The sequence below is a fragment of the Nicotiana attenuata genome, chromosome 11 (assembly GCF_001879085.1).
Source record: "Nicotiana attenuata strain UT chromosome 11, NIATTr2, whole genome shotgun sequence".
Classification (NCBI taxonomy): domain Eukaryota; kingdom Viridiplantae; phylum Streptophyta; class Magnoliopsida; order Solanales; family Solanaceae; genus Nicotiana; species Nicotiana attenuata.
The window spans coordinates 18,724,686-18,745,822 of record NC_031999.1 but is presented as its reverse complement, the minus strand read 5'-3'; the positions used below and the strand labels follow the sequence as shown (position 1 = coordinate 18,745,822).

Sequence of the window (21,137 nt, the reverse complement as noted above, 5' to 3'; positions counted from 1 at the left end):
TCTCCTGCGAGGTTGAAGAGGTTTCAAGAATGTTTTGATGCTGAACAACTCAATTCTAAGAAAACTTTATGCTTAGATGTTCCAACTAGATGGAATTCCACCTACTTGATGTTGCGCAGGGCTGTTGAATTTGAAAGTGCATTTTCACATTATGCTTCTAGTGAAATTGGCTTGAGACATTATCTTGAGCATTCTTATATTGATGTTGGAATTCCTACAGGTGAACTTTTGAGTAGTGAAAAAAAATTATAAAGTTTCTTGAAATCTTCTATCTTCTTACTTTGAAGATATCTGGATCACGTTATGTTACATCGAATAATCATTTTCTTGAAATTTGCACAGTTGCTGTCTATTTGAAGCAATTGATAGCAAATGAAGATATAGTTTTAAGTGAAATGGCAAAGAATATGAAAGAAAAGTTTGATAAGTATTGGGGTGATCCAGGGAAAATGAACAAGATAATTTTTATCTCATGTATTTTGGATCCACGTTACAAGATCGAATCAGTTGCCTTTGCACCTGTAAGATGTTTGGTGTGGATCTGGAGGCAACTATACAAGCAGAAGTGACGAAGTACATGACTTCATTATTCAGTGAGTATGTAAAGTCCAGCTCAAAAGGTGTTGTGCTTGCTTCATCTTCAGATTGTTCTTCATTGGACACTTCGACTTCCGGGCTTTCTGGCAGTCAAGCAAGCACCCAAAATATAGGACTTTTAGAATCACTCATGCAAGATATAAAAAAAATATAAAAGTGGGAGTGGAGGTGTTGATACTAGAACAGAGTTAGATAAATATTTAGGTGAAGAAACTGAGGGTGATACTAAAGAATTTGATGTTCTTCTTTGATGGAAATTGAACTCAGCTAGATTTCCAATTCTTGCGGAGATGGTTCGTGATGTATTAGTTGTTCCGGTTTCAAGTGTGGCATCCGAATGTGCGTTTAGTATGGGAGGACGTCTTCTTGATTCATTTAGGAGTTCATTAACTCCTAAATTGGTGCAAGCTCTAGTGTGTCTTCAAGATTGGCTTCGAAATGAAAAATTAAAACAACCCATTAGTGTTGAGGAAAATCTTGATAAAATCGAGCAGCTTGAACAAGGTAATAATATTGTTACTATATTTGTTGTATATAAGTGTTGTTGATATGCTTATATTTATCGCACGATTCATTATTTTAATTTTTTTTTCTTCAGATTTAGCCAGCAATGGAAAAGACCCTTCCGTAATTGACGTGTAGTGTTAATATATTTGGTAAGATTATTCATCAGCTACTCTGCCTATTCCTTGTTTTATTTGGAATTAGAGGTGCATAGAAACAATGCTGCTCTTTCAAACAATTTGTTCTGTGACTGCCCATTTTAACTGCTTATCATTGCTAAGTAGGTGAAGTTTTTTCGCATATATTTGTACATGCTATCATAGTCTGGCTAAATCTGCATATTGACTTCACCAGCATTGCGTGTGAAACCTGCAAATCCTATTGTTACTGTAAGGTCCTACTTTTTGATGAAATTACATGATTATGTTTGTCTGCTTTAGATGACTTTCTGATGATCAGCAATGTCTTCTTGCACGCGCTCTTTAATATTATGTTCGTCATCCAAATGCAGGCCGTGGCACCAATTTTCTCATTGGTTGCACCTACGTACCGGTTCAAAGGTTCTCACAAATGGGGGATTCCTATTTCAAGGGATCCTACAGCACTGGTGGCCAAGTATTCTAATCCTCCAGTCCTCCATGGAACTGCTGATAGAGTTACTGATCCGTTGGCTTCTCAAGATCTGTTCAATGATGCACAAGAAGTTAGGTGCTGGAAATCTTGCAAATGTGTATAGTCAGTGTTATCTTTGCAAATAGTTAGTGTTTTGATTGATCAGGGGTTTTAAGGGTTGCTATGATATGAGATGAAGCTATACTTACTAATTTACTATGCTGGATTTGTTTCCCTTTTTCTCTTCTAGTGGTAATGAACCTTTTCTGCTGGATAAACATTTGAATTTGAGATTTGAATGACTTCAGTAATCAGTACGACAGTACCTAGTTCTAGTTGAGGATAATCTAGATATTGGTTTTATTTTTTTAATGAAAGGCCAACTGCTACTTAGCTTTCTTTTGTCTTGTTCCGCTTTTGAAGGTGTTCATCGACATTAACAAATGTTAAAGGAGAATAAGAAACAGTGTTCTCAATTGCTTTTATGGTGTTAAACTTACCTTTGCATTGCTTCCGATTCATGCTCTATAATCAGTTCAGCTATTTCATGTCCAACAGGGAAAACACAATTTAGTGAATATGTATGTTAGGCCGATAAACCGCCCGATAAGAGCTAAACCGATACCAATCCGCCCGATATCTTATCGGGTGACTAACGGATTAATACATTTAAAAGCCGATAACCGTTAAGCCAAACCGTTAAGAGTAAATAACCGCCTAATCTGCCTGATAAGCAGGCCTAATTAAGGCAATCATTTTTAATAGCTGTAGAGTTAGGGTGAACTTGCTTACAGGTAATGGCTTAATTGTTTGACTATCAACTGAGCTCTATTTATGAAATCTAAATCAGATTTTATAAAGGCATAACTAAATTTACAATTAAGATTTAAAAACCTTGATAATTTAATTTTATAAGTAAATCAAGCTAATTTATAATAAGTAAGTGTGTGGGTAAAAAATTATCTCTAATATGATTAAATCATGTTAGCATTAAGCAGGCATACACAGGCTACCATGTGTCACCAATACGACTCCAATTTCTAGAAATAATGAAGGTTGATGTCGAAGAGTCAGCAAGGATCAAGGTCGAGGTCGAGCATCCTTGATAGAGTTATAATGACTAGTTTCGAGATAGGACACTAAAGAGTATTCTAGTGGAAATTCTCTACACCTGTACTATTATGGTTTCTAGAAATATATTACTTATAAATAGAAAGAGACACAATGACAGGGGAGATGGGGATATTCATTTGTAAAAATACATTGACTTTGTAGAAATAATTTGGCCCTATTACAAGTATACAAAAACAACCTTTTTACTAAGATTCTTGTCTAGCATTTTCACTAGATCCAAGAACAACCTGAGTGTTCAAAGGCTCAGAAATCATTCATCATTGTGAGAAAGAATATCCACAGATCTCACTATTTTCAGGTGACTCACACATTTTTATTTACTTAAATGTCATTCATTGTTATTTATTATTATTTAATGCCATCTTCCATCTTTTAGGATCATTGAATACTGTTATTATTGCTCACATTCATTACCATCCGGACAAATATACATGTTATTTATCATAAAACTGATAACTTTGTCTTTAGGATATTATTATTAGCTAAGATTGACTCTTCTTTATTCAAATCTAATTGGTTAAAACAAGATCTATATTTTGGGTCAACCAGTTTGGCACCGTCTGTGGGGACTTTTTAGCTAATCTTTTAGTTTCCTTTAGATCTACAACCCACGTGAGTCATTAACCTAAAAAACCGGAAGATTTTTCTCTTTCCATGAACGCTATCAACAAGAGCTGTGAAACGTTGGGCGATGACGTGACCTACTGCCTCCCCCAGGCGCGAGAGGTCGCCTCCCCTCCATTATAACATAACAAAACCACATGAAAAAGGGGCCTCCACGTCCACAGGAGAGGGGACGCCACCAGCCATGAAAAATCTCCTCGAAGCATGGTTGACCGATACGCTAGTAAGGGTACTCAACAAACCTACTCCATGCATGACTACAGAGACCGCAAGAGCCCATGCAGTACAACGGAAAGACAAATAGGGCGACCAACCAAACCCTCCAACACCAGGTATAACTCACAATGTTACTAATAAAGCAGGTGACAATGTCCTCACCGCTGTTCTAAAGAGGTTGGAAGAAATGGAGAACGAAAAGAAAGCGCTCAGAGATCAAATGAAATACCACCAAGAACGAGTTGACAAGATATCGAGCGCCCCCAATCTACTGCCAAAGAGGGACGTTAGAAGATTCGTAGAGCAGGCGTACAACAAGGAAGCAGCCTCATATGCCATACCAAAGACCTTCAAAATGCCGTTGTATCTCAGGATATACGACAGAACGATTGACCCCGAAGATCACGTGACTCATTATGTCACCGCCACGAAGGGCCACGACCTCACCAAGGAACAAATGTCCTCTATTTTGCTAAAGAAATTCGGCGAAACCCTTATGGGAGGGGCACTAACATGGTACTTACAACTACCAACCTACTCCATGGAAACCTTCAAAAAAATGGCTGACAAGTTTGTAACGGCGCATGTTGGAGCCAAGAAAGCCAAAACAAGAGTAAATGACATGTTCGCCATCAAGAAATCCTTGGGAGATGGACTGAGGGACTTCCTTGCCCGATTCAACAGGGTAAAGATGACTCTACTAAATGTGTACAAGGGGATGGCAGTCGCAGCCTTTCAGAACGGGTTGAGTAGAGATGTCTTAAGAGCGATCAGAAAATTGCTGAGTCGGTTGATAAAATATCCTCCAACCACTTGGGATGAAATCCACAATGCTTACTGTGCCGAAGTCCGAGCAGACGACGACAATCTAAACGGACCAACTCGACGGCTCGTCTCAGTACAAGCCAAGCCCGGGAAAGAATGAAGAGACAACATAAAGAGGGATCACCCGATCTTTCCGCTATGATGAAGGTCTATCCTGGCCGAGAACGAGGACTCACCGGAACGAGAGAGGTATGCCCCCTTATTATTTGCTCATAATTTTTGTGTGTCACTTACAGAAATAGTCTATACCCTGGAGAAACTCGGAAAGAAGGTAAAGTGGCCGCCAAATATGAGGTCTGATCTAAGCACCGAAAAATTCGATGCACTCTGCAAGTTCCACCAGGAGTGCGGACACAAGACAGAAGACTGCATCGCTTTCAGGCAAGAGGTTGTGAACATGCTGCAGCTGGGACACCTCAAAGATCTGCTGAGCAGCAAGGGGAGAAATAACTTCGCCAGAGGACGTGAACGCCTAGGCCCGCCAAAGCCACCATCACCAGCTCGCACTATTAACATAATCATCGGCGGCGGCGATGATGCCTCCATCAATGGCGTTAAATTCACTGCCACTCACAAGCTCAAAAAATCTATCACCCGTGAATGGAATGACAGACTCGAAGAAAGTATCATCTTCAACGAGTTAGATGCTGATCGTTTGACTTTCCCTCACAATGATGCCCTCGTCATTGCTTTGCACATTTTAGATACTGATGTTAAACATATGATGTTGGACGATGGTATGTCTGGCCTTAGGTTGAAAGCAGTGACGAGCTAGAACATAGGTCGGGCCCAACACCAATAACCAATAGCAGTTCATAACAGCGTAGAGCATATATAGATAAGGAAGTAACTCAGAGATAAAATGCTCAGCTTTTCACAGTTTTTCGAAAATAGTTCCATTTTTCAAGAATATCAGTGAAGACTCAAATCCTTTACCGAAATTGTCGTAAAATATGAGATAGTTTGAAAACTGTAATTTTTCTAAAAATCCTTTTCACAATAAATAAGATGTTTCATTTTCAGATAGCATGATAGCAATTGTGAAATACCTCTCTATGACCACATTTTAATGTGTGCAAAAAGTCATGAATGACGTGATACCGTACAACATGAGGAAAAATGCATCTCTATGCATGTATGTCTTGTGTGCATGCAAATGCCATGTACCTCAGAGATGAATCATGTACTCACACTCTCAGAGTACTCAACCTCATTGTCTCACACTTCTCACTCATCATGCTCAACCACTCGGTACTGTATATGGCCAATAAAGTCCAGGGAAGATCCATCCCGAAATATGTACATCACTGACCATCAGTCACTCAGTACCGAGGAAGGCTAATTCGGCCCCATGGAAAAGATCCATCTCCAAGCATATAACTGCTTCGGACAAGATCCATGTCTAGGGAAGATTCATCCCTCAAAATAATCAACCGCGCTCATTGGGTGTGCAGACTCCGGAGGGGCTCCTTCAGCCCAAGCGCTATAATCTGCACAAGAAACTCACGTGCTGCAAGGACAACTCACGTGTTATAGTATCAATATCAGAATCCTCACTGACAACTCACGTGCTGCACATACAACTCACGTGCTATAGTATCAATAACCTCACAATTAGGCCCTCGGCCTCACTTAGTCATCAATTTCTCCAGTCTCACTCACGGGCTCACAATGTCATGAAACTAGCCCGACAAAAATGATATGATGTATCAATAAACAACAACTGAGACTGCGATGTGATATGAATACATGAATATGACTGAGTACAAAATACCAATGAAATCAGTAAGATGACAGTAAGAAACGGCCACTATGGGTCCTAACAATATCAGCATAAAGCCTAAACACGATATCTAGCATGATGTACAACTCAATTACTTTAAACATGGTGAAAACACAGATATCAACAAAGTAGGGCCACTATACAGTGCAATGAAGGCAACAAAGTCACCATTCACAGGGTGCACGCCCACACGCCCGTCACCTAGCATATGTGTCTTCTCGGAAACAATCATATAGCACATAATTCGGGGTTTCATAACCTCAGCACTAAGATTATAAGAGTTACTTATCTCAAACAAGCCAATTTCAAATACCGAGCAAGCCAAGCGATGCTCCAAGAATGCCATCCCACGCGTTGCGACCTCCGAACGGCTCAAAACTAGCCAAAAACAACTCAAATACATCAGCTAAAGCCCAAGGAAGCTATTACAAATGATAAAGATCAAATCCTAAATCAAATTCTAAATCCGTCCAAAAAATCACAGCTGGGCCCGCACCTCGAAACCCGACAAAACTCACAAAATCCAACAACCCATTCAATTACGAGTCCAACCATACTAGTTTCACTCAAATCCGACTCTAAATCGGTGTTCATGACTCAAGAATTCATATTATGAAACTTAAGGCCAAAACCCCCAATTTTCCTCTTTAAAATTCATCAACCAAATGCTAAATCGAAGATAGATTCATAAAATATAACCAAAACCGAGTAGAGAACACTTACCCCAATTCATATGGTGAAAATTGCTTCACTCCATATCTCCCAAAATGCAAAAATGGATGAAACCCTCGAAATAGAGTACTTTATAATCTGCCTAGGCCTCCTCTTTCGTGAACGCGGGACAACTATCGCGTTCGCGATGAATAAAAATATCAGCCACCGAAAATGCTCTACGTGTTCGCGGCACCAGCCTCGCGCGCGATACGCACTAGATACAGAACTACGCGAATGTGGCCCAAGCCTCACGAACGCGATGAAGAAAGGTCCTCCTGCCCAGTTCCTAGTTCGACTCTACGCGAACGCGGTAACCCATACGCGAATGCGAAGAAGTCTTTCCCTAACACTACGCGAATGCAGGACACACTTCGCGATCGCGAAGAACAATTTGTTGCTGCCATAAGAATACACTACGAGTTCGCGATACATACCATGCGAACGCGATGAAGAAATGTGACACCAGATACCAGCAGAACACAGCAGTGCAAGATGAAGGAAAAATAGCCTGAAATCAATCCAAAATACGCCCGAGCCCCTCGGGGCCCTGTCCAAATATACCAAAAAGTCTAATAAAATAACATGGACCTACTCAAGGCCTCAAATCATACATAACAACATCGAAACGATGAATCACACCTCAATTCGGAATCAATGAACTTGAAATTTTAAACTTCCACAACCGATACCGAAACCTATCAAATCACGTCCGATTGACCTCAAATTTTGCACACAAGTCATAAATGACATAATGGAGCTATTCCAATTTCCAGAATTGGATTTTGATCCCGATATCAAAAATTCTACTCCCGGTCACACTTTCCAAAATTTCAACTTTTGCCAATTCAAGCCAAATTCTGCTACGGACCTCCAAATCACGATCCGGATGCGCTCCAAAGTCCAAAATTGCCCAATGGAGCTAATGGAACCATCAACAATCTAATTCGTTGTTAAACTACAAAGTCAAAACTTGGTCGAACCTTTCAAATTTAATGCTTCTAGCTGAGAATCATTCCTCCAAATCAATTCCTAATAACCTAAAAACTAAAATCGATGATTCACATGAGTCATAATACATCATATGGATCTACTCATGCCCTAAAACAACCGAGCGAAGTGCAAATGGTCAAAATAACCGGTCGGATTGTTACATTTTCCGTGGTGTTTGATTGAAAAAATAACATTTCCAGAACACTTATGATGATCAAAACTTTAAAAAAAACCTGAAATAATTTTCAAATATTTAGCTTCATAAAAAATCTTAACACTAACTGCCTTATCCATGTTACACTAAAGCCTGAACTAAAATCAAAATGCATCAATACAATACATGTACCTCTATTTTAGACTAAATAGCATTCTAAAATGTCCTCTATCAATTAACAGAAAATCACTCTAACAAACAGGATAATCTTTTATTGCTTCTTATTGATCTATTGTTGTAACTTGTGAAAGATGATTCTTTTATACCTTTTTTCCCAAAGAAAAAAGGAAAAGAAGATATTGAAAAACACTTACTCTTTTCATTACAGTTAAAGGTACACGACCTAATCTCTTATGCCACAGGGCTACACTTATTCTGTTATTCTCTATGGTATTTACAGTGAGAGACTTTGGAGGTGAGCCTGAACTTCTTGTAGCAGACGCACTAGAAACTTCCCTTATTACACTTTCAGAGGTGAGTACATACAGTCCACTGTCTTCTCTACCAATCCCCTTCACTTGTCCATTGAAGAGATCCCGAAGATGCAAAAGTTAGGAAAGAATATAACTACACACCTTAACTCCTTTGTAATTTTTGAGACAGATAAGAGATTGTATGATAACTCAGGAATGTGTAACACATTAGTTATCCCGTGACCAGGAAATATATATGTGGAGCCTATGTGTTTCACTATAGCTACATCTCCTGTGGGTAGACAGACTTTTCCTTCTTTAGAATTTCCCAAAGTTTTCAAGTCAAACAACATGTCAAGTCTATGTACCATATGATTGGAAGCTCCAGTGTCAATTATCCACTTAGGTTTATTTGTAGGAATAGTTACACTATGTGCCATACTTGCTGCCATAGTTGAACCAATGTTTTCATTCCTTTTTCCCAGCATTTGCATGATTTAATTGTATTGCTCCTGTGTAAACCGATGGATTCATCCTATAGCAACTTGATTGTTAGAAGGATTGATCACTTGTGAAGAGACTGATGGATTTCCAGAAGAAGTTGCAAGGTTGATTGGAGTCCCATATGTTCCTCTAGTAGGGTTGTTGGAAAGTTGAAGATGTTTAATTTGTTCATTCTTCAACTTGAAGGGAGTGTTGAAACTACAGGAGGTTGAACTTAAGGTACTATCTGTTATGCACCACTAGTTGGACTTTAACTGATCTTGTAAAGTCAATTGTGATAGTCGGTAAATGAAGTAGTTGGTTTGGTAATGAAAATAGTTTTTTTTTTTAGGTTGAGCTTGAGTAGTACAAACAGAGTTGTACAGTTATTTTTAAATACAGTTGCCAGTTGAAATAAAAATGATTCCCAAATATTCTTAGCTCTTTCTCTTTTTGTTCTAGCTTTTTCTACAGGTTGTTACCTCCATTCATAGATCCAATTTTTAATAAGAAGATCAATCAATAAAGAAAGTTTTCCATTTCTTTTTCTTTTGGGTCACAACACGCCTTTCTTTAAAAATAACAAAATCAAGGAGGTCCAAAAAACAAACGATTACTGTTATGGTTTAATGGAAAACTCGCATAATTTGAAAATTCAAAAAGGGCCATTAAGGCGTATAAGGTAGACCAGATCAGAAAGCTATCGTAGTCAAGATAATAAAAATACCAAAATTGGAAGATAAATAAATATAGCAACCGTTTTTGTGTCCGTTATGTCCAACGTTATGAGGAACGTTAATATCATCTCTGTTAATAACAGCCCTTATTAATTGACGAACAAAAAAGTAGTCGTAATTAATTAAATTATTTAAATACCAAATTTGAAAGAAACCAAAAAGTGGCCGCGCCCACTATAAAACGTTTTCCACAAGCAAAGATCTAAGAACTGAATTATAATATAGGGTGTGTTTGGACATTTTTTGGAAAATATTTTTCAATTTTCCCATGTTTGGTTGGCTTAAATATTTTGGAAAACATTTTCCTTATCAACTCATTTTCCTTCAATTGGAGGAAAATATTTTCCTTATCAAGAGAAGGGAAAATATTTTCCAAAACTCCTTCTCAACCTTCCCCACCCTATCCCCCAATCCACCCCCACACCCCCCACACCCACCCACCCAAACCCCACCCCACCTCTCTCTCCAAAAAGGATTTTTTTTAAATTTCAATTTTAATTTTTTCATCTGTCGGTTTACAGGTTCGAAATTTTACAAGTTCCAAAGTTATGGGTTTAGAGGTTTATGTGTTTGAAAGTTTACGAGTTTAGAAATTATAAAGTTTACGGGTTCGAAAGTTCGCGATTTTTACGTAAAAAAGTAAAGCAACACATTAGTTGCTTTGGGTTGTGTCAATTTTTAGAGACTTGGGGAAGGGGTGGGCGAGGGGGAGGGATAGGGGGGGAGAGGTGAGGAGAGTTGCATAAAAAATATTTTCCTAAAAAATATATTTTCTACTCTCTAACCAAACAATAGAAAATATTTTCCACTAACCAACCAAACAAGGGAAAATAAGTGACAAACCATTCATTTTCCATGAAAACATTTTCTAGGAAAACATTTTTCATGGAAAATATTTTCCTTCATACCAAACACACCCATAGTCTTGTCAAATTTGATATTTTGCTACTTTATGGTATGCAAATCGACACAAACATAAGAAACCAGTTTAATAGCAGTAGGTAGATCGAAGCTCCTCAATCAAAAAATACCTTCATTGCTTAACAACTAAAGAGTATTGATGATAGGATATAATTGCGTATTTTAGTCGCTTATTACACTCAAATTTACTGTACTTTAATTGAGTTTGAGCTTTAATCACTAGTGTCTTGCACTAATTGTGTGTTTTATGCCTTGTAGGAGTGATTCCGAGCTATGTAGATGTTATGGAATGAATTCAAGTGATTTGGAGCTTTGAAGTCTGAGTAAAAGCTCAAGGAATTAAGCCGGGATCGTGTTCGGGGGTCAACAGATGATAGTTAGAACAAACAAAGAATCGAGTAGGCATATTGCGCACTGTCTAGTAAAATGCACATAACTTTTTGCTCAGAACTCCATTTGGGTTCCACAATATATGGTTGGAAATTTAACTCAAAGGGCTACAACTTTCATGTTTTATGTTTTTCCAAATTCCAAACAGAACAGGGTAAAAAATACGGTCGAAACCGCGATCGCGGACCTGGTCGCGAACTGAGGCAGTGCACTTGTTAATATGCGCGGCCACAAGCGCGGTCACTAACGCGCCCGCGCTAGTCCAGGCCTGAAAACTTATTCTTTTTCACATTGGAGAAGGTATATTTGTTTGGGCCCAACCCTACTTGGTATATATACATGGAAAAACGGTATTTTGAGGAGGTTGGACATATTTTTGACACAGATTCGACCTAAGGAGGCAGAGACACAATAGGAGCAAGGCGGGGAATTCTTCTACGAGTTTTTCCTTCCTCTTCCTATTTTTCATTGTTGGTTATGACTTTTAGTATTGTAGTTTTACATACTATTATGAATAGCTAATTTGTTATCTAGGTTTATGATGGAACCTTTTGAAAGATAAATTCTTGTTGTGTTTTTATATAATTGAGCTGTAGTATTTTCTCTATTTGTTCAACTATTTTATTCTTGTGGTTGATTGAAGGGCCATAAATTAGCTGTGCCTATTTAGTATGTATTACTCGGGAGAGAGTGCATATTTAGGTAGTTGTTGAACAACATCACTCCCGACGTATGTGAGGAATCAATAACCAAGGGTTTAAAGGTGGGATTAGGGATAAGGAAACCTTGGGTGCGATCTAAGTGAGCCGTAATTAAAGTCAGCTAGCGTAACTCGGGAGAGTATTTCTAGTAAATTGTCGTAATTACTCGGGAGAAAATTACAACACGCAGAGCGCTCATGATCGGTAGAGAATACTTAGGTGAAATTATAGAAGACATAGCGGGAAGGATTCCGACAATTGGGGAAATCATAACTCTAGACCTCCTTAATCTTTTCTCCAACCTGTAGTATCTTTAGTGTTAATTTATTATTTTAATTTGTTATTCAGTTAGTTAAACACAAGAATCTTAATATCTATAAGTTAGGAATTGTTCAAGCTTGTATTCTTGGCGATAGTGAACAACTGTAGCTAAGCCTTAGTTATCTGTGGGATTCGACTCCGGACTTTTAGACCGGATTATATTTGCAGCGACCGCTTATCCTTTTTAAGACTAGAGTTGGGCGTGATCAAATTTTGGCGCCATTGCCCGGGAACTAACGGTGTAGTTGTAGCTGTATATATTGCTAGGTTGCTGAGTTTGAACTTGAATTTTGTTTTGTTTTTTATTTTATTTTATTATAACCGTTGATTTGAGAAACATGACATCTTGGAATTATGGGAATTTAGGTGTAGATAATTCTACTATTGATCCTCATAAATATTGTAAAGGAAACCACCCGTATCAAGATTATCAAAATATTCCTGAGAGCGAGTTATGTGCACCAACTCAATCTTATTTGTGGAATGTTTGTGATATGTATGGTGATAAAAATGGGCACTTTTATGGTTGTGATTATATTTCTTATCTTCCCCCAACCCCTTACTATGATGGTTCTACCTTTTCGTCTGAAGTTAACAAGAACAAAGAACCTGGGGATGCAGACCTGAAGGAGATCAAGGATATGTTAAAGTGCCTTCTGAAACAAAATAATGAAAAACAATTGCAGATAGAAAGGCAAGAGGCAATTATTCACAAGTTGGAGGCTCAATTGAGTCAAGTGGTTGGAGCTTTTAATGCTCAACAAGCCAATATTGAGGATAGTAGCCAAGAAGAGCATGAATTTGAGGTGTTAATTCGGGAGGTAAGAGTAGAACATCAACAACCTAGCCAACTACAATTTGAGGATGTGAATGTTGAAGAAGTGAGACTAGAGCCAGCCAAGGACTTTGAGGATATAAATTTTGTTGACTCTAGTATCATTGACGTTGAGGATGCTGAAAGTCCTGAAGTTCATGTGTGTGAGCGCATTGGTCCTCACTTCAAATATTTTTCTACATTGTGCTTGGATGACGATATGGAAATAGAGTCATCCGAACCGATTGAGAAGTCAAGGAATGAGGAACAAGGGGCCTACATTCTGGTATTTTTCTTGCTAGAAAGACAGGACTACATACCTCATCGAAAAGCCAAGAAGTGTAGAATAGTACAATGGTTTCTTGGGACAATTATATTTGTTCCTCCACCCCTGGAGCATAGCCGAAAATGTTATGTCAAATTGGGGGTTCAATTCGTAAGCTCGAGGTGGAGGCAAAAAGTGATTCGCGTCGTGCCGCGACGTTGAATCAAGCGCTTGTTGGGAGGCAACCCAGCTTTACTGCTTTCTTTTTTTTTTTTTTTATTGTATTATTTTTGTAGTATCGATTTTTGATTTTCTAGGAGCATGGAAAGCAAAGCTATTGGAAGAATTCAACAGCAAACTGGATGGTTGGAACTAAGTGTGAGGTACCCACATGAAGGACCAGGCTTGGGAGAAGTCTGAGTACCCCATGAGATGCTAGTGCTTCGGCCTTTGGCATGCCAGGGAGTTTCTTTTACCCTCTTGTATGTATGTGTGTGCATTGGGGACAATGCACAATTTTAAGTGTGGGGTGAGGAGATTGTCTGGATGACTTTTTATGCTATTTTAGTTATGTTAGTTTAATTGAATATTTTTTTTGTTTAAAATAGAAAAGATTGGACTTTTTCCGACGATGGATCTATTAGACAAATTTCTCAAGGGATTTAAGTCTAAAGAAAAAAAGAAAAAATTTTTTTTTTGTAGGTAGTGTAGTAATTCCCCCTTGGTTTTTCTTTGTGTCGCGGTTCTTTTCCAAGGGTTTTGTTTGAAACGGGTGTAGATAGTTTTTTTTTGGGGAGTAGGAGCCATTGTGTTGTGTTTTGAATTGAAGCAATATCTCTTAACTTTGTTATGCCTTGAGAATAGTAAGTACTCTGGCTGTGACGCTTAGGCTCAGTTTTTGACTCTTGTATAAGTACCTTAAATTGTATGATTTTAACTTTGCTTAACTGTTTTGACTAGAGTGTCTTGATGAATCCAATCCTGAATGAGTTATGTGCCATATATGTGTGTAAGGTTTTGTGTTATTCTGTGCGTGCATTTGATGCCTAGAACTTGCCACGTGTGTTTGCAAAGCGAAATAGTAGTTTTGTTCAGTCTTGGAAGTGATATAGACATCTCTTTGCTGAGCCAGATATGTATATTTTATCCGCCTAATTGTTACGTATCGTAGTTAACCCCTTTGAGCCTGTAATCCTGTTTCTTTGGCAACCACGTTACAAGACTTACCCATTTGTTTGAATTAACCATCTATTTGAATCATTGTAACCTCTCATGAGCACTTTAATTGTTTATGAACTTTGTAAAAGTTAAAGTGTAGGGTGGTTGGTTTGGATTTTGAGTGGAACTAATCAAATAAGGAGAAAGGTGCACTATTTTGAACAAGTAAGAGCCACTTGAATTGAAAAAAAAATAGTTGTATTGCTGTAAAAAAAAATTCCTTGATAAGTGGTGACTCTTGATGTAATTGTGCTTAAAGAAGTATGGGGTAATATAGGTTGATGTGAAGGTGGAGTTTGGTTTGACATAAGTATGGGGTTTTGAATGTTAAAGTATAATGTATTAAAGTGCTTAGGGAGGTGTAGTCACTCTTATATCTAAATGTATCCTACCCGTCCCGCAGCCTACATTAGAAGCAAATAAAGTCCTACTTGATCCTAGACTGAATAAGCTCGATTAGTAGAGTAGTACACTACGGGCAAGCCTATGGTGCATCTTTTGTGGCATATGAATGTTATTTCTAAGAGTGAGTGAATTCTTTCTATCTTGAGTTCCTAAGTGCTCTTAAATTTTATTGTGTGGAACTACTCTCTTTTGTTGTGTGAGGGCACTTGATTCATGAAGGAAAGGTAATGTCAGTGATCTCTATGTTAGAGTAAGTAGGTGAGTTGTTAATAATGCGTGGTACTTGTGAGTCAAACCTTGAGGTGAAGATGTTACGCTTTTGTGCTTAGTCTATTTTAAATATTCTTGGTGTGATGAGTTAGGAGAATTATTTAAAAAAAGGTCGTGTCTATATAAAGTGTAGTTTGATTGCTCGAGGACGAGCAATGGTTTAAGTGTGGGGTGTTGATGATAGGCTATAATTGCGTATTTTAATCGCTTATTACACTCGAATTTACTGCACTTTAATTGAGTTTGAGCTTTAATCGCTAGTGTCATGCACTAAATGTGTGTTTTATGCCTTGTAGGAGTGATTCCGAGCTATGTAGATGTTATGGAATGAATTCAAGTGATTTGGAGCTTTGAAGTCTGAGTAAGAGCTCAAGGAATTAAGTCGGGATCGTGTTCGGGGGTCAACGGATGATAGTTAGAACAAACAAAGAATCGAGTAGGCATATTGTGCACTGTCTAGTAAAATGCACATAACTTTTTTCTCAGAACTCCATCTGTTCCACAATATATGGTTGGAAAGCTAACTCAAAGGGCTACAACTTTTCATGTTTTACGTTTTTTCAAATTCCAAACGGAACAGGGTGAAAAACGCGGTCGAAACCGCGATCGCAGACCTGGTCGCGGACTGAGGCAGTGCACTTGTTAATATGCGCGGCCACTAGCGCGGTCACTAGCGCGCCCGCGCTAGTCCAGGCCTGGAAACTTGTCCTCTTTCACATTGGAGAAGGTATAATTGCTTGGGACCAACCCTACTTGGTATATATACATGAAAAAATGGTATTTTGTGGAGGTTGGACATATTTTTTACACAGATTCGACCTAAGGAGGCAGAGACACAATAGGAGCAAGGCGGGAAATTCTTCTACGAGTTTTTCCTTCCTCTTCCTATTTTTCATTGTTGGTTATGACTTTTAGTATTGTAGTTTTACATACTATTATGAATAGCTAATTTGTTATCTAGGGTTTTGATGGAACCTTTTGTAGTATAAGTTCTTGTTATGTTTTTATATAATTGAGCCGTAGTATTTTCTCTATTTGTTCAACTATATTATTCTTGTGGTTGATTGAAGGGTCCTCAATTAGCCGTGCCTATTTAGTATGTATTACTCGGGAGAGAGTACATAATTAGGTAGTTGTTGAACAACATCACTCCCGACATATGTGAGGAATCAATAACCAAGGGTTTAAAGGTGGGATTATGGATAACGAAACTTTGGGTGCGATCTAAGTGAGCTGTAATTAAAGCCAGCTAGCGTAACTCAGGAGAGTATGTCCAGTAAATTGTCGTAATTACTCGGGAGAGAATTACAACACGCAGAGCGCTCATGATCGGTAGAGATTACTTAGGCGAAATTATAGAAGACATAGCGGGAAGGATTCTGACAATTGGGGAAATCATAACTCAAGACCTCCTTAATCTTTTCTCCAACCTATAGTATCTTTAGTGTTAATTTATTATTTTAATTTGTTAGTCAGTTAGTTAAACACAAGAATCTTAATATCTATAAGTTAAGAATTGTTCAAGCTTGTATTCTTGGTGATAGTGAACAACTGTAGCTAAGCCTTAGTTCTCTGTGGGATTCGACCCGGACTTTTAGACCGGATTATATTTACAGCGACCGCTTATCCTTTTTAGGACTAGATTTGGGCGTGATCAAGTATAAAATTAACAAATAAAATGTAGCGTTACACTTGTAATACAAACTAAGAATCAGAGATCTGAAGATTATAATAAGTTAAAGTTTAATTTATTTATATATTAATATCATTAATGACGTATAAACAATTTCAGTACATATTATAAAAAGAAAAATATCAAGATGTAGGACGGTTCCTTGTCTTACTTGCTACTAGTAATATCGACACATAACATGCATGTGTACATGATTTAAAAATTCAAATATATGCTACTAACATTTGTATGAGTGAAATTGGTTGATAATAAGTGGTCAAATGGTGAGATGATACATGGATCGAATACAGGCAAAAGATGAGTCAGCTAATAATTAATATCGGGTACGAAGGGTGTAACCGGTACGGGATCGATTCTGAAGGGAACATAGCCGATAATGGAGATTCAAAGGTTTGACATTGAGTAGCATTTAATGAGCAGCCATTACGGAGAATATCTGCATTCAAAGCCAGCGATGCACCCATCAATAACGTTTTTATTCTCATTCAAGAGGAGCTTGATTTTCGGATCTTGTCCCCTTATGTAGAGGCTAAAAATAGCAAGATTAGCATTGTAAGATATGAAACATTCTGTACACAAAAGCCATATAATCTATTATTTTACACTCAATCTAAACAGTTTCATCATTGCTTTTACTTTTGCTCTCGGAAAGACCGAGTTCAGAGTCAGGCTTGTTATCTCCTTTAATTTCAGTCGTTAATCTTATCTTTGTCCCTATTTCTTTATTATTTTTTGGATCAAATCGGTTCGTTTGTCTATAAACCACGGTATAAATTCAAATATAGTATTTTACGGATTAACAACATTGAGCTTAAAAATAAGTACATGGTGAATTAGAAAAACATGATATAAAAAACTTAGCCTTACACATGCTAAAAGTGGCAATATAAGTAGCAAATACAAGTGTATACTTAGAGAGAAGACGTAATTTATTTTAGGGTCGAGGCTTTATTTAAAATTTGGCACATAACAAAATACTCCGTCCTCAATTTCTCATTAATCCACCATTCCCTATTGGTTTAAATTGATAACACAGTAGTTTCTAACAAAACAAAATAAAAGTAAATCTCTACAACTCTTTCCTTTTCTTTTCCAAATCCAAATAAAGAATTCGAACCTCCTCATCTTCAAAAATGAATGTTTAACAACGAGAGTCCATTAGATCAGACCTCGAGCCCCTAACCATCATAACCTTAAATTCCTCGAAATCGATCATCCCGTCGCCGTCACAATCAACGCCGCCGATCATTTCCCGGCACTCTTCCAGCGAACATTCTTCACCTAAACGCTTCATCACGTTCTGCAACTCATCAGCAGAGATGGATCCATTCTTGTCCACATCAAACACAGAGAAAGCTTCCTTAAGATTCTCCAAAATTTCATTCGAATCGATATTTTTGGTGTTGAGTTCGATGAATTCTTGCAAATCGATGAACCCATCTCCGTCGGCGTCAACTTCCTTAATCATGTTTACTGATTCTTCTTCCGTTACGGCGTTTCCTAGGCTAGCCATGATGAAACCCAGTTCCAACGATGAAATTTTTCCGTCGCCGTTCATGTCGAACTTGCTGAACACCTGTTCTAGCTCCTCTTCGATCTTGGCCGGGGAGTTTACCGGCGGCGAACTCGACGGCGATGGGGTTTTCGAGTTGGGCAAGCTCTTCTTCTTGCGATTAAACAGAGATTTGAATCTCATATCTAAAGGGGCGGATGAATTATTAAAGAACAGAATGCAAGAGAGAGAAGAGTTAAAAGAAAACTGATTGGGAGATTTGTTTGAGAGGATTATAAAGGGATAGTTTGAAATATTTATTAAGTATTTTATAGCAGTTCTATACCTTTTTGGATTTTGAGGAATGTTGTGTTAGCATACCCGAGAGACTGCGTGAATGCACGATGACAATCATGCCGTCCGTACCTACCGGCTACCTCGCGACAAAAAATTAATTGTGAACTAATTAAAGTTCTCGTCAAATTAAATTTATGTCAAAAAATTTAATATAATATGACTCTATTAACTTATGTTGATATAGTTTGAATTGACACGAAAAAGTAAATCCTTTTAAAATTTGAAAGTTTAAATGTGCAATAATATTATTTGTATGATTAGAAAACTTTTAAAATTTATAGTCTTAAATTTATTAATATGTATATGTGTGTACGGTCAAAATCGGGCTTGCCCTTTTTTGTGAAATTGATCGAGGCTGGAGCATGATAAGTCAGAGATCGACTTCGATTTATATCAGAATATGATGCAAAGTTAGAATGTCAAGCTCATTAAGATCGAGACCGACCAAGATCGGGACCGAACATGATAGAGATCGAGGGTAGTTTACCGGGTTGAATAACGAAAAGACGTAATATCCGCAATCGGGCGAGGATCACAGCGCAAATTCCGGCACGTATCAAGAGGAGACCGATTAATTAGCCAATCATAGGATTACTTACTGTATTTAGAATTGTACCAAGAGTAGGACTCCCCTACTATATAAAGGAGGTCCAATCATTTGTAAAAGACATCATATTCACGTTACAAAAGCAATATATTCTCTCTCTCTCTTAAGCTCTCAATATTCCTGTTACTTTTCTCATACTTTCTGACAAATATTCACTTGATTCGAAGGCAACCTAGCTCAAGGATCAAAGCTATACATTTCATTTGGTTTGTTTGATTTACATTTGCGGTTAATTTCATTGTCAGTTTACGTTTTCTCTTAATTTGTGCTAAGCAAATCACGTGTCCTTAAAACCACAGTATAAATTCAATTGTTTTCTGTTTTTAGGGTAAACAGTTTGGCGCCCACCGTGGGGCTAAGGAAAATAGTGATTGCCTGGTACAAATTTTCGTAATACACACTATTTTACGCTTTCTATTTGAGGTGTCTTTGATTACAAGATTAAAAAATATCAAACTCTCATTCAGCACCTCAACACATTGACAATGATCTCTGCTACCACGGCGAGAATGAGAACATTGCACCAAGAAATGTTGTACCCCCTGTTGGCCTCGATGGAGTTCCGGCTGTAGATCCGATCGACGTCAGTTCGCATGTATCCATCAATGGAAATTTGGTCGTCGATCCAGAAAGCAGCGTCGGTGGGGGTACCCGATCAGCTACTCAGAATGCACACGGTGGTGAAGATGGCGGGATCAGCCTGCAGATAGTCTTCGAAATGTTGCAGGCCCAACAGGCAACAGTAGGTCAGCTCCAAAATCAGAACCAAACGCCAAGCAGGGTCGAACTCGAGCCATCCCAAGAAGTTATACACAGGGTCGAATCGGCTTCGAGAAAATCGAACGAGAAGGAAACCGAGACCAATCCTGCTATTATAAATATGCTCGAAGAATTGACAAAGTGGATCGAGACAGGGGAAAAGAAGATCGAGGAAAATGATAAGAAGGTGGAAACCTATAACTCTAGGGTCGACCAAATCCTGGGGGCACCACCTATATTGAAAGGACTAGATTTTAAAAAGTTAGTAGAAAAACCTTTCCCCCTAAGTGCGGCTTCGAAGCCATCCCCAAGAAGTTCCGTATGCCCGAGATTCCTAAGTATAACGGGACGACTGATCCAAAGGAACACGTCACCTCGTACACGTGCGCCATCAAAGGAAATGACTTGGAAGATGACGAAATTGAATCCGTACTGCCGAAGAAATTCGGGGAGACTCTATCGGAGGGTGCCATGATATGGTATTGTAATTTACCGCCTAATTCTATTGATTCTTTTGCTATGCTTGCAGATTCTTTTGTAAAGGTACACGCTGGAGCCATTAAGGTTGCAACAAAAAAGTCAGACCTTTTCAAGGTAAGGCAAAAGGACAACGAGATGCTCCGGGAATTCGTATCTTGGTTCCAAACGGAGAGAACGGATTTGCCACCAGTCGTCGACGATTGGGCTGTTCAAGCTTTCACTCAAGGTCTCAACATAAAATTTGATCGAGTATCCAGCTGTCACTTGGGCCGATGTACATAATCGATATCAGTCGAAGATCAGGGTCGATGATGATCAACTGGGGACTCCTTCTGGGTCCGTTTATCCTAACAGGCCCGTGGATAGAATCAAGAAGGATATCGACCAAGAGCCAAGGTCGAATAGAGATCGATATCAACCGTACAACGGAGACCGTAGAGGCAACGGGTCTGGGTGAAACCTTACACAGAATGAGAGGAGAAATGATCGAGGTCAAAGTTCACTAGGACTCGTGAGCAAGGGTGGTTTCGACAGGGATGCCAGGCCTAAAGAAGCGCCACGACTATCGGAATATAACTTCAACGTAGATGCATCCGCC

General features: G+C 38.4%; 2 protein-coding genes across 2 annotated transcripts; one reads left to right on the top strand and one right to left on the bottom strand.

Annotated features, from left to right (window-relative positions):
* On the top strand, positions 4,802–5,287 carry LOC109234744. The gene has a single exon (XM_019400807.1). It carries the CDS (start codon positions 4,802–4,804, stop codon positions 5,285–5,287), a length of 486 nt encoding a protein of 161 aa, XP_019256352.1.
* LOC109234991 (probable calcium-binding protein CML25) lies at positions 17,637–18,752 on the bottom strand. The gene has a single exon (XM_019401015.1). The coding sequence runs from the start codon at positions 18,538–18,540 to the stop codon at positions 17,986–17,988; it is 555 nt and encodes a 184-aa protein (XP_019256560.1). The 5' UTR covers positions 18,541–18,752; the 3' UTR covers positions 17,637–17,985.